Source organism: Myotis davidii, unplaced genomic scaffold (genome assembly GCF_000327345.1).
Source record: "Myotis davidii unplaced genomic scaffold, ASM32734v1 scaffold199, whole genome shotgun sequence".
In the NCBI taxonomy this organism is placed as follows: domain Eukaryota; kingdom Metazoa; phylum Chordata; class Mammalia; order Chiroptera; family Vespertilionidae; genus Myotis; species Myotis davidii.
This window is the reverse complement of record NW_006290680.1, coordinates 1,613,936-1,627,804: the sequence shown is the minus strand read 5'-3', so window position 1 is coordinate 1,627,804 and position 13,869 is coordinate 1,613,936. Positions and strand designations below refer to the sequence as shown.

General features: G+C 51.9%; 1 protein-coding gene across 4 annotated transcripts in view; it reads left to right on the top strand.

Moving 5' to 3' along the window:
- ZHX3 (zinc fingers and homeoboxes 3) overlaps positions 1-13,128 on the top strand; it is a 120,204-nt gene extending 107,076 nt beyond the window's left edge. For 2 of the 4 annotated variants that reach the window (XM_015563915.1, XM_015563916.1), the window contains exons 3-4: positions 1,966-4,966; positions 6,783-6,933. In XM_015563915.1, coding sequence (XP_015419401.1) covers positions 2,113-4,966; positions 6,783-6,826 — 2,898 coding nt within the window. In that variant the 5' untranslated portion in view covers positions 1,966-2,112 and the 3' untranslated portion in view covers positions 6,827-6,933. The other 2 variants (XR_001513850.1, XM_006763756.2) reach the window with 2 other exon arrangements.
- The last annotated feature ends 741 nt before the right edge of the window (positions 13,129-13,869 follow it).

Sequence of the window (13,869 nt, the reverse complement as noted above, 5' to 3'; positions counted from 1 at the left end):
ATAATCTGATGAACAGAATGAACTGGTGATGATTATAGAATCAGGGGCATAGAAAGTAGAAAGGGAATGGACTGACTATTCTTGAGGGGGAAAAGGGTGTGGGGAATGTGGGAAGAGACTGGACAAAAATCGTGCACCTATGAATGAGGACAGTGGGTGGGGAGTAAGGGCAGAGGGTGAGGTGGGAATTGGGGGGAGGGGAGTTGTTGGGGGGGGGGGAAGAAGAAAAAATGTAATAATCTGAACAATAAAGATTTAATTAAAAAAATAGAGATATTTTAAGTTTCTTTACACTTTTATATCAAATCCAAACACTGATGATAACATGATTTTGGTATTAAAATTATTATTTTAATCATTGCTAGCATTATCATTTGCTAAAAGAAAGATAATGAGTATAGTGATACTAGAGGCCCGGTGCACAAAAATTTGTGCACTGGCAGGGGAGGGGGGGTAGGGAGTGTCGGTGTCCCTCAGCCCTACTTGTGCCCTTTCACAGTCTGGGACCCCTCGGGAGATAACCACCTGCTGGCTTAGGCCCACTCCCCGGGTGGCAGATGGCAGGCCTGATCCCTCGGTGCCTGCCCTGCCTCCCCGGGTCACGCACACGGCAGGGCCGATCCAGGGGTTGGGGTGCCGCCCCGGGCGGGTCACACACGGGACACCCAAGCAGGCTGGCCGATCGCTGCTGCACCGCCTGGCCACCCCGGGTCAGATTGCACACGGACGCCTGCCACCCAGGGTCGCAGATAGCAGGCCCAGATGATGGCAGGGCAGGCGGGATGGCGCTGTCCCGCCCTGCCTGCAGTATGCAAATTAGCTGCCACTTTGCTGGTGGTTAATTTGCATATCACACTGATTAGCCAATGGGAGGTGTAGTGAAGGTACGGTCAATTACCATGTTTTTCTATTATTAGATAGGATTATGTTAATGATAGAAATCACAAAAACACTTTCTCAGGCAACTAATTAATGTTTCACTCTCACATTGATGTTTCTCTCTCTTCTCCATTCTTCTCTCTCTAAAATCAATAAAAGCATGTCCTCAGTGGAGGATTTAAAAAGAAAGAGTTATTATAATAATTACTTTACATGTAAACAAATCAACACCCCAGCTTTTGAAATAAATTTCAAATGGATCAAAGATTTAAGAGTTTGTATTTTTAAGGTAGGCATTGAAAGAAATAAAAATGAAATAAGCACAATACAATGTCATGTGTAGTTTGTGCACTCTAGGTGAGGCCACACTTTAAATTGCTGCACCCAGAAAGGGAATGTGCAGCTGGCGGGGCCACAGACTGGGTCTGTGGATCCCCTGACCCTATGGCCTTTGGCTTCACCCGTGGCAGTGGTCTCGGGTAGAGCCAGTAATTGTGAGGTGATCCCTCTTCTGTTGCCTGGAGTGTGTTTGATAGGGCAGCAGGCAGGGAAAGGGCACGGAGAGAGGCCTGGCTCCAACACCCCCCTCCAGCTGACTTGGCCTTGGCCTGGCTTGGGTGAGGCAGAGGCGTCATCTTGTTCTCATATGTGGGAAGGCTATGAAAAGAAAAACCCTGGTTGGCCCAAACATTTAAACAAGAACTACACTGGGATCTTTTGTTCTCACTCAGACGTGGTCAGAATGAATTTGGAGGTTCAAAAGAGGGATTATTTAATTGTTGTCGTTTTTGTTTTTGAATCTGAATTACTTAATGCATGGATGCAGAGAGAAATACAAAACAGAAACACATGTCTGAAGTCTATCAAGTGGGATGGGAACATCCCCAGGTCATTCTTCAGGGCACCATTTTGTTAGCATTTGGGGGGCTCCTGACTCCAAGTTGACATCCAAGCTGCTGCTGAACTTCCCGCTGGCTTCCCCCGAGTGGCAGGAGTGATAGAAGTCAAGCAGTGGAGTGTGCCTGGGCATCTGAGAAACAGACAGAGCTTCAAAGATCTTAATCATTTTTTTTTATTCCTCCTCAGGTTTAATAGGGAAAACTTGCTTTCTGCAAACAACTGAAAAAGCTGCCTTTGGAAACTCTCTGGCCCTCATGCAGCAGCTGGAACTTGTACTGTGAGGCCTTGACAGGACAAGCTGCCCCCAAGCCATCACCCAGAGCGGTTGTCGCCATGGCCAGCAAGCGGAAATCCACCACCCCATGCATGATTCCCGTGAAGACCGTGGCGCTGCAGGAAGCCAGTGCAGAGGCCCAGCCCGCCGAGGCGCTGCCCGAAGGACCCCCGCCCGACCTGCCCCCAGAAGCGCCTGCCACCAGCAGCGAGGTCGCCCAGGCCTCCAGCAATACCGACAGCGCTGTGCTGGCCAACGGGCATCAGAGCACTTTGGATGGCTATTTGTATTCCTGTAAATACTGTGATTTCAGATCCCAGGACATAACCCAGTTTGTGGGACACATGAACTCCGAGCACACAGACTTTAATAAAGACCCGACCTTTGTATGCACTGAGTGCAGTTTTCTGGCAAAAACTCCTGAGGGGCTTTCTCTGCACAATGCCAAGTGCCACTCGGGTGAAGCCAGCTTTCTGTGGAATGTGGCCAAGCCAGACAATCATGTGGTCGTGGAGCAGAGCGTCCCTGAGAGCACCAGCACTCCTGACCCGCTGGGTGAGCCCAGCACTGACGGGACCGATGGACAAGCCGAAATCATCATCACCAAAACTCCAATCATGAAGATAATGAAAGGCAAAGCTGAAGCCAAAAAAATTCATACGCTCAAGGAAAACGCCCCCAGTCAACCTGTTGGTGAGACCTTACCAAACCCACCAGCTGGGGAAACAGAGGCAAAAGAAGGGGACCACTCCTTTGTCAATGGGGCGGTTCCAGTCAGCCAGGCACCCACCAACCCCGCCAAGCCTCCCCATACGACCAATGGGCCCCTGCTGGGGACAGTGCCAGTTCTGCCAGCTGGTATAGCACAGTTTCTCTCTCTCCAGCAGCAGCCCCCAGCACATGCCCAGCACCACACCCACCAGCCACTGCCCACCTCCAAGTCCCTTCCCAAAGTGATGATCCCCTTGAGCAGCATTCCAACATACAATGCGGCCATGGACTCCAACAGCTTCTTGAAAAACTCTTTCCACAAGTTCCCCTACCCAACCAAAGCTGAGCTCTGCTATTTGACTGTGGTTACCAAGTATCCAGAAGAACAGCTCAAGATCTGGTTCACAGCCCAAAGGCTGAAACAAGGGATCAGTTGGTCCCCCGAAGAGATCGAGGACGCCCGGAAAAAGATGTTCAATACAGTCATTCAGTCTGTCCCTCAGCCCACAATCACCGTTCTGAATACTCCTCTGGTTGCCAGTGCTGGCAACGTCCAGCATCTCATCCAGGCTGCCCTCCCAGGTCATGTTGTGGGACAGCCGGAGGGTGCAGCAGGGGGACTTCTGGTCACTCAGCCACTGATGGCCAATGGGTTGCAGGCACCGAGTTCATCTCTCCCTCTAGCAGTAACATCTATCCCCAAGCAGCCAACTGTTGCACCCATTAACACTGTGTGTTCAAACACGACATCAGCAGTGAAGGTAGTCAATGCAGCCCAATCATTGCTCACAGCGTGCCCGAGCATCACTTCCCAAGCCTTCCTTGATGCCAGCATCTACAAAAATAAGAAATCTCATGAACAGCTGTCAGCTCTGAAGGGCAGCTTCTGTCGGAACCAGTTTCCGGGACAGAGCGAAGTTGAGCATCTGACCAAAGTCACCGGCCTAAGTACCAGGGAGGTGAGGAAATGGTTCAGTGACCGGAGGTACCACTGCCGGAACCTGAAGGGCTCCCGGGTCATGATGCCCGGGGATCCCAGCTCCATCATCATTGACTCTGTGCCAGAGGTGCCCTTCTCCCCAGCGTCCAAGGCCCCTGAGGTGACCTGCATCCCGACGGCAGCCACCCTGGCCGCCCACCCTTCTGTCAAACGACAGTCCTGGCACCAGACCCCTGACTTCACACCAACCAAATACAAGGAGCGAGCCCCTGAGCAGCTCCGAGCCCTGGAGAGCAGTTTTGCACAAAACCCCCTTCCTCTCGATGAGGAACTGGACCGCCTGAGGACTGAAACCAAAATGACCCGAAGAGAGATCGACAGCTGGTTTTCTGAGAGACGGAAAAAGGTGACCACTGAGGAGAACACCAAGGCCGATGGGAGTGCCTGTCAGGAGGAGGAGGAGGCCGCTGAGGATGAGGGGGGAGCAGACGAGGCGGCAGGTGACCAGAGGGTCCCTGGGGAGAATGGCTCCCCAGAAGTGCCCAGTAGCCACACCTTGGCTGAACGCAAAGTCAGCCCCATCAAGATCAACCTGAAGAACCTGCGGGTCACTGAAGCCAATGGCAAGAGTGAGCTACCTGGGCTGGGCACCTGTGACCCTGAAGACGACGGGTCACACAAGCTGGCCCTGCAGCCGCCCGGCAAGGTGAGCTGCAAAAAGACAGCACAGCAGCGGCACCTGCTGCGCCAGCTCTTTGTGCAGACGCAGTGGCCGAGCACCCAGGACTACGACTCCATCATGGCCCAGACAGGCCTGCCAAGGCCAGAGGTGGTGCGCTGGTTCGGCGACAGCAGGTACGCCCTGAAGAACGGCCAGCTCAAGTGGTACGAAGACTACAAGCGGGGCAACTTCCCACCAGGGTTACTGGTCATCACCCCTGGCAACCGGGAGCTGCTGCAAGACTATTACGTGACACACAAGATGCTGTATGAGGAGGACCTGCAGGGCCTCTGTGACAAGACCCAGATGAGCTCCCAGCAGGTCAAGCAGTGGTTTGCTGAGAGAATGGGCGAGGAGACCCGGGCAGTGGCAGACACAGGCAGCGAGGACCAGGGCCCCGGTGACCCTGCAGCAGTGCGCAAAGGGCTGGGCGATGCCTCTTCAGAGGTGTCTGAAAGCAGTGAGTCGTGGGAGCCCAGTGCCCCTGAGGCCAGCTCAGAGCCCTGTGACATACCAAGTCCCCAGGCTGGTCGTCAGCTGGGTAAGGAGCCCATAGGAGCCATAGCTGTCCTCCGTGGGTATGGGGAGGGGGCACCCATGGGTGGGCACTGGATTTACTGCATGGGAGCATCTGCTATTTCAAAGATTGCCCAGCTGCTTCGGGGTAACTGGCAGCAGACATCATCAGGACATAAGACGATAAAGGGTTGAGAGTTGTTTATTTCATTTTATGTTTCTTAAAAATTTGTGCAGGGGCAGGAACATAGTGAACCTACAAAGGTCCAAACTTTTCTAGCCATTTCTTAGCTAAAGAAAGTCTTTAATTATCTTTAGATACATGGTGAAGTTTTTTAATGAAAATCCTATAATTTTCTCTTTAATTGTTCTTCCTGATGTAGAAGTAATGGAAACTCATCTTCCCTCTTAGATGTATATGGAATCAAATGCTGGGTCATGGTATCAGTATTTGACAGGAAACTCTGCAAGAGTATTTAAGACAGGTTTTTTTTTTTAAAAAAAAATATGTTTTATTGATTTCAGAGAGGAAGGGAGAGGGCGGGAGAGAGAGAAACATCAATGATGAGAGAGAATCATTGATTGACTGCTTCCTGCACACCCCCTACTGCGGATCAAGCCCACAGCCTGGGCATGTGCCCTGATTGGGAATTGAACCTCGGCCTCCTGGCTCATAGGTTGATGCTCAACCACTGAGCATGTTGGCCAAGTGAGAAGTAATTTTTAAAGTTACACAACATGTGCCCTTGATCAGAATTGAACCCAGGACCCTTCAGCCCACAGGCCGGCACTCTATCCACTGAGCCAAACAAGCTAGGGCTAAGACAGGTTTCTTGAAGCTACAGGCAAGTAACACTGGCTGTCACTATGGGGTGTTGATTTTCCAAGGCCTCTCCTCCCCTCCGTACCCTGAGGTATTTGTCTCCTCACAGAGGCCCCTCACTGTGAGGGAGGGCCTCCCAGGGAGCATTGTGGGTATCAGGGACAGGTCTAGCTTCACAGGACTGGTTGCCTTGGCCTCATCTCCTGCACTGGGCTTGCCCCTGGGGAATGCCCACCTGGGCTTTGGCTTCACCAACAAAACATCATAGATAGCAGAGAACTAGAGCAAGCTATTTCTTTTGCTTTTTTAAATTAAAGTTTTACTAAATTATATTCTTGGGCAGCTGGAACTAGGGTGGTGGTTACACAACAGTGTGACTGTACTTAATGCCACTTAAAGTGATAGGATTTCTATTATGTATACTTCACCACACTTTTGAAGAAAGCTAACCTGGAATTGGGATGAATGGGTTTGAATCGCAAGCATTTGCTCCCCTCAGCTACTAACTCCACCAGAAAGTGAAGTGCTGGTGTCCTGGGTGGGACAGAGCAGGAGCGGCGGGGGTGACCCTACACCTGTGACATCGTCCTCTTCTATCCAAGGCAGGTACCAGGTGCAGGAAGGGCTGTCTGCCTGCCCCAGGCTTCTCCCGGCCTTGTCAGCAGACTCAAGGCAGGCTGCTTCTGAAAGCAGCAGGGATGACGGACCTCTCTGAACAACCCACGGACTTTGACTGTGTGGTTGGAAGTTAGAGATGAAGGCATCAGTAAAATGCATGTCAGAGATTAGACCCAGCTACTGTTACATGAGAACAGTGTGTTCTGGAGAGCCCGAAGGGAGCAGGCAGGACGAGGCGGGTTAGGACACGACTCCCGAGGAGGAGGCGGCGGCCTGGGGTGCGGGCCAAGGGGATACATTGGTGGGCCTAGAGGAGACATCTCCTGCACCAGCTCCTGGGCCAGGGGTTGGGCAGTGGTCCCTTGCCAGATTTAGCCAGCATCCTGTCCTTAACCCACAGGCCTTCTTCACATGCCCTCAGGCTGCAGAGGAGGGAGTGGCTAGCAGGAAGGCCTTGCTTATGGAATTAAGAAGTCACCAAAGCCAGTGATGCCGCCCTTGGGGGCTACACACGTGGCAGCTGACATGGAGGTGACAGGCATGTGCTTTCTCCTCAGAAACAGACTGAATTGAACCGATTACTGTGAAGGACTGGCCAGTCGGGGATGCTGCCTGCCACGTGGAAGGGCCCCACCCAACTCTCTGCTGACACATCCATTCCCATACCCGGCCTCTGGGCGCACAGAGCTTCTGGAACCTCACAGACAGCCCAGATCCCTCCTGTCACCTCCGGCCAGCCATCACCAAGCAAGAGGGAGAGCAGAGTTTCCGCCAGTTCTTCCACAATGTAGGACCTGTCCTTTGCCTTTCAGTGGATAAAGTAGTTCAGATTTCATAGTCATAGACACAGAATCCAATTTTTAACACAAGTCCGCCTATACACATTTAATGAAACATCGGATTATAAACACTTATTATTACATAGAAACTTTGTTAGCAAAGCAGTACATTGTCTTTTGCATCATCTCTGAAAATATCCTGTGTCTGCTCTCTGGACATTGCTGGGGCCACATGTTCCCTCACCTTCCAGGTTGGGCAGGGGTGATCGCACACTCAGACCACATCTGGAGCCCGGGCCCCTTTGTGTTCCTCAAGGAAGGCAGCACCTTTGAGGTGCTCTCTGCTACCTTAGGTGGAGACCAGTAGAATCTCCTGCCGGCTCACATGCCTGGCAGGATAATCGGTGCAGGACCTGCCGTTACTGCATTTAAGAAATGACTGGTTATGTGATTACCACTCTCTTAAGCTGTTGTAGTAATTCTGCTTTGTTCATGGAAGCTTGAATCATGGACTGTTACTTTTTAGTTTCCAGATCAACTAAAGAAACATTTGCTATTAAGCCTAATGTACTGACTATATGTCCGCATTAAAAAAAAAAAATCTAGACATGCTTAGAGAGAGAGGACATTGAAAACAGAACCGGCAGTGGGGACAAAGCGACAGTGCATGGCCACCGCCTGCGTTCAGAGCCCTCGACCTCTCTCACTGCACAGCCCCCTGCGCTCTGGGAGAGGAGACCCACACCTGCCCGGGGTGAGAGGACGGATGGGATTATCAGAACTGGGGTGGCCTTCAGCACAATGACCTGCATGTGGGGGTTCCTGGCAGAACACCCAGAGTCCTCCTGGCCCCCATGCCAAGGGCCTGGCTGGTGTGCTGGGCACTCGCCCAGGGGTGCTGGGCATCACTGCACAGGTCTTTGCAGGGTTTATGGTGTTAAAGGTCTATATTTATATCTGCAAACTTGGAAACAAGATCTCTGTCTACATTAGCCTAACCATCGTGTTCTTTTTTATATTATTACTGAGAAAAATCATGGGAACAGATGCCTTTGAAACATTGGGAAACTTACTTACAACGCTGTACTGAATGGTAAACTCTCTCCCCAGGACTGGCTGCTTTAAGAGCAGCAGGTACAGAGTGCGGCAGGCAAAAGAAGGGTCACTTGCAGCACTGCTCACCTGGACACCACCTGCTTCCCAAAGCACTGGGACCTTCTGGGCATGCCCTCCTGGTCCAGGCTGGGCAAGCAGCATGAGGAGACCCCGGAGAGAGGGCAGGGGCTTTGGGCAAGAAATACTGGTGCTGGGTTAGGCATGGTCCTTCCTCCCCGCAATCCCTCCCCAGGAACTGGACCAGGCAGGCTCTTCACTGGCCTTCCAGGAGAGGGCTTGCCTTGCAAATCAGAAGTCCTTAGACCTTGTTCTTTGGAAGTGTCTTCTTCTGCCCTCTCTGTCCCAATAGGTACCACCCCTTATGTGTTTCAAACAGGTGGCTTGTGAGTATTTGGCAAGCTTTGCAGCCTATTGTTTTTTTGTACACTTTCCATTTTGGAGGGTGAAGCTATTTAGCTCTAAAGCTCTCTTTACAGAATTGCCAAGAATGATGAGTTATTGCCTTCCTTCAGAAAACAGATGCCTGGAATTTTTCCTTTAGTGTTTATGTACATGCAGGTTAATTTATGTATACACATATACAGTATAAATACTCATTTGATGCTTTGCTCGTGAAATGGACATCTGACGTGTACACTTGAGGAACTTGGTGGCACATTGGTGTTGGGAGAAGTAGCCTGTGTTGGATGGAATGCTGGTACATGGGGTGCAGTGGGTGGCCCAGCACGAAGCCATCTCCAAGTGTCTGAGACACACCCTGCCGGCATCACCCCCGGAACCCTGTCACACCAGCCAAAGGGGTGTGTCTGTAGAGAGGATATTCTTGGTTATTTGTATTCACATTTCATTTATAATCCAAATAGCAAGACAGAAACAATAAAGTACATAGATGGACAAGTTCATTCAAGACAGAGCAACCCAACCTCAGCACCAACTCACCTTTAAACGGTGGAAAAATTGGCATGTTTTCCTCACATTGTTGGCCCTGTCCACCCACCAGGGCCACACAAGGAATAATGAGACTGCCCAGGTTAGGGGCCAGAGTGAGCAGAGCGCCTCCCTCCCGTGCTCTTGGGCCGGAGTGGTTAGTGGGGTGTGGGCCTCACGCTTGAAAGAATAAAAGATCAAACATGATGGGGAGAGAGACAGGACATCAAGCAGGTGCCTAAAAGGATATTGCAGGTACCCAAGGCTTTGGTGCAGAACCATAAACATAGCCAACTGGGCATAGAGAAATAGCCCAGAAATCAGGACTATACCCCAGTGCCGGGGGCACGTGACCCTACCACAGGACAGATCGCGGTGGTTTTGCACACGACAGAAGCGGGAGCTTCTGTGACACCGCTACGGCAGAGGCAGCCTGTGGGCTGCAGAGCTGAAGGTGGGGTGGGGTTAGTCTCTTGAGAGGAAGAGCCTGTTTTGTAAGGTGACTAATCTTTCCCTGGTCCTCTGCATGCACTTGGACTCGTCAGAGGCAGTCAAGTATTTCACTTTTTCTAGTTGCCCATGTCTTATCCATGTTTGATTTATTAAAATTTTTACAGTGAGGTTGTAGATCCGGTTTTAAGAGGTGAAGCCAGACCATCATCTGATACAGGAAATCTGGATTTATGGTACATATAGTTTGCATATTTTGATTACTTGTTTGAGTCTTGAGGAGCATTCGGTTTGGGAGGAGGTCCCTTCTCCAGGAGTCACGGGTTCCTGAACTAGATTGCCGAGTGGGGTGGTGGCCAGCACTGGGCTTCGGCAGACTCTGGAGCTTAGGGCTCCTTTCTTGGCCGAGTGACCTGCAGCTGTTGAGGTGGACCAAAGCGCCTCGACCGGAGGCCTCCGCACCCTGCTCTTCAGAAACAAAAGCTGGGGGCTCAGCAGAGGGCTGGGGGGTGCCTTATAGGCTCCCACGTGTACTAATGGCCGTGGCCCAGCTGGCCATGGGAGGCTGTTCCCCCAGGGAGTTTCAGTGTGTCCTCCAGGCTGAGATGTGATGTGGCTCGGTCAGTGGTCCTGTGTCTCCTCCTCTGACTCGGACATCTGTGCCAGGCTGCCTTCCGTGCAGGTGCACTGCCCTTTCTGGTTGGGCCTCGCCTTGCTCTGCACATCCTCTCCCATGGCTTCCTGCTTGTGCTGCCCTCTTTGGGCCCTATTGCCTCGTCTTCCTTTCTCTTCTCGGACCAAAATTGGGGATTGGAGCAGCTTGTCAGTTCAGACACCACACGCAAGTGGATAAAGGCCCTCTGTGGAAGAGGAGAACAAGCCAAGAAGAAAATCTTAAATAAAATCAAACCTGGAGTTTGGGCTTTTCCTCAAGTATTCTCCCTTTTCCTTGCTCAGACTTCTCCTGGGGCAGGTTATCATTTGACTCATCTTTTGTGTGAAATTTAAATCTTTATGTATCCCACTGCTTTGCAAGGCTCAGTTGTGTTGGAGAAAAAAAAATCCTCTAGATATGCAAGGTCTGCACAGCCAGCAGCCAGCCTGGGCCAGGAGGTGAACAGGGTTCAGTTCTCCTCACTCCAGCCTGGAGCCCTCCCTCTGCAGGGACCTCTGATTCGGCTTCCTCTGCTGCCTGTCCCCAGCACAGGCTGCCCAGCCTCCTGTCCAGCCCTGGGGAGCACCTTCCTCAGCAAAGCTCCGGCACCCGAGAAAGGGAGTGTGGAGGCCCAGCCTTCTCCGCATAGTCCCCTCCCTGAGCGAGGCTTGTCTGTGGTGCCTGCCCTGCTGGCTTCTCTGGCCCATTTGTGATGCTGACCCTGAGACATGAGGTGCCCACCCTGCTGGCTTCTCTGGCCCATTTATGATGCCGAGCCCTGCGGCACTAGGGCTGAGGAGACTGCGGGCGACCTTGCAAAAAAGTGGTGGGTTTGGATTTGGGCTGAGTGACTGGATGCAGGTGGCTCTCGTGGGTGCTACTTGGCTTGCTCCCCATCTCAGCTGCAAGTCCAGAGGTTTACAGTTTGAATTCATTTCTGCTGGAATCTATGTGTCCCCAGTGCAGGTCACACTGGAACCAGGGGCTCACCCCAGCTCTGGGTTGACCCAGCATCTGCACGTAGCTGAGAGGAGCACAGACACAGAGCATTCAGTCCCAGAGAGTCTGCTTCTCTGGTTCTTTAGTCCTGAGCTCACTTGTCAAGACTGGCCATTCTGTGACCTGCCTGCAAACCTGGCCTCTCCTTTGAGTGGGGCCCTAGTCCTCCCTCAGACTGGAGACATGACAGTCTGGATCCCACAGGAACCCAGCATTCTACCTGCCCCCAAATCTGGAGCAGGAGTAGAGACCCAAAGTCTGGGATGGATGAGGTAGGCCCTGGTTACCATATGGACAGGGCAAGCACCTTCAACCTGGAGTTTAAAAATGAGATCTTTTAGTTTGCAGGACTGCAAGGATCCACAAAGAACATATAGTTCCTGCCTTGTTGCCAGCCCCAGGGCTCTCACAGCCCTCAAGACCTGGTCCTTGCTGCTGCTCAGGCTTGAGCCAGGCCCCGCGGAGGGAGGCGAGCACAGGGGCAGGCCCTAGGATGGGGCTGTGGTCCTCTCCTCTCTCCTGCTGTCCACTAGGGGCGGCTGGTAAGCCAGGCTTCCTGAGAGGGAGTGTTTACCTGTTTCAGTGCCTCTTCCTTCAGGAGACGGCTCTGGTGGCATGTGTGCACATGTGAGCACTTGAGTGTGTTAGTAGCTTCTCTTTGCTAATGCTTTATAACTCCTGTTCTTTCCATGATGAGTGGAGGGTTTAAAAGTACTCAGTGTAGCTGGGGCTGCAGTGAACTCTCTGGGATGACACAGGCTGTTCAGTCACTGAACATAAAAGCTGCAAGTGCTCTGTCTTCCCCACAGGATACATTGTTAATCCTGCAATTTGTGTTTAAAGAGAGAGAATGTCACTTGCCACTGGCTCCTGCCCATACAGCTGTCTCATTCTTGCAGTTCACGGGAGCCCCAGGTTTCCCAGAGCCAGGAGGGGAGCCTGCCCCCGCCCTGTCCCCAGTAGGGAGCCAGCAGGGTCGGCCCTGCGCAGTGAAGCCGGCCAGTGCCAGAGGAGAGGTGAGCACCTGCGTGGAGGAGTCTGCTGGGTTTATGAGCAGCTGCTTTGTCAGCTGTGTCAGGAGGGCCAGACTGGGCCATAGTTTAAAAAGAGAAAATACGCCAACCTTCCCCACTCCTGCCGGCCATTGTTCATTGAAAGTTTACTGCGCACAGTCTTTGTGGAACTCGGGAGTTTGCCAAAGGCCTGCAGATTCCTTCCTCAAGGTCCTGATTCCAGGTTTTCGACTGTCGGTAGATTCTGGACTCTGTACAAACCCTTTGTTCCAGAGGGCTGCTGAGAAGTGAGGAGGGGATGACTGTTGACCAGTTTGCTTCTGGTTTGCTTCTTGTCTCCCAGAGATGGCTGAAGAAGTGATCACCTTGGTGCTAAGAGGCAGCTGCCCTGTTTCTGTTTGTCGGGAGGCAGATTAAAACGTTACCAAACCGTGTAGGAGGGGTCCCACGTCCTGCGGTGGCCACTGTGAGCGCGCAAACAGAGAGGGGCGCTTTGTGGCTTTGTCCTTTAGGCCTGGGTGGAACGGGATTCTGCCACAGGGGAATGTTTTTAACAGAGATTGTGACTTGCCTTTGGACCATGGCTGTGCTGAGGCGAGGCTGGCACTGGGCCGTCTCCAGGCTCACAAGGTCCCTGTAGGGATGCTGCTATTTCTAAGATGCAAATTGCACATTTCCTAGATTTTGTATCTGTGGATGTGGATAAGAGAAGGCAACAGGGAAAAACTGCTTGTACAATTTGAAATGGGCTGAAATGGTACTTCAAATCTTTCAATTGTTCCTAAATAAAAATTTAAATGCATTTCACATCTGCTGACTTTTATTTTGTGGGGGAGTTAGAAAAAAAAAAAGCTAAAAACACTTCACATCTGTGGATTCACTCTGTGGGCGAGGCCGGCTGTGAGCTTGGATGGATGAGCAGGGCAGTTTCCCTCGACCCACTCAGAAGTTTCTCCTGCACTGCTCATGCCCGGCTTCTACGCAGCAGAAATCCGGCCTCTTAGAAATTCTCAGATAGAGGCCGAATGGAGCTGGGAGTCATCAGGTATCTGGTGAGAGGGCACCCTGGGAGCTAGACCACACAGGTGTGGAACCTGAGGCCATTCAGCTGACCCCCAGGGTGGGTGCACACTCAGGCAATGGCTCGCTTGGGACACAACTGTGGATGGAATTGGGAGAGGTGGCCAGCAAGGGGTGGCTGTGGGTTTCCAGACAGCGAACAAAACCCAACTGACATCTGGGCACGAGGACTCTAGAGATTATCAGAGAAGACCCAGTGAGGAGGGTCCTCAGACTGAGTCAGGGCTGGACTGTGTAACTGAAATGTGGAGGAAGCATGGCCTCATTTTGTTCCATGAGCTAGTTTGATGGGATAACCTGATGTGACTTATACTTTTTCCTCAACAGAACTGAAAGTTCGAGATGGGCTCAAGTGGAAAGACAAGTGAGTTTCTAGCCCCAGCCTTCAGGTGATGTTCAGGATGTGCATGGCCCCAGGTCCTTACCAGTGTCAGTGTTCTCAGCAGGTCAGAAACTGCTCTTGCCTCC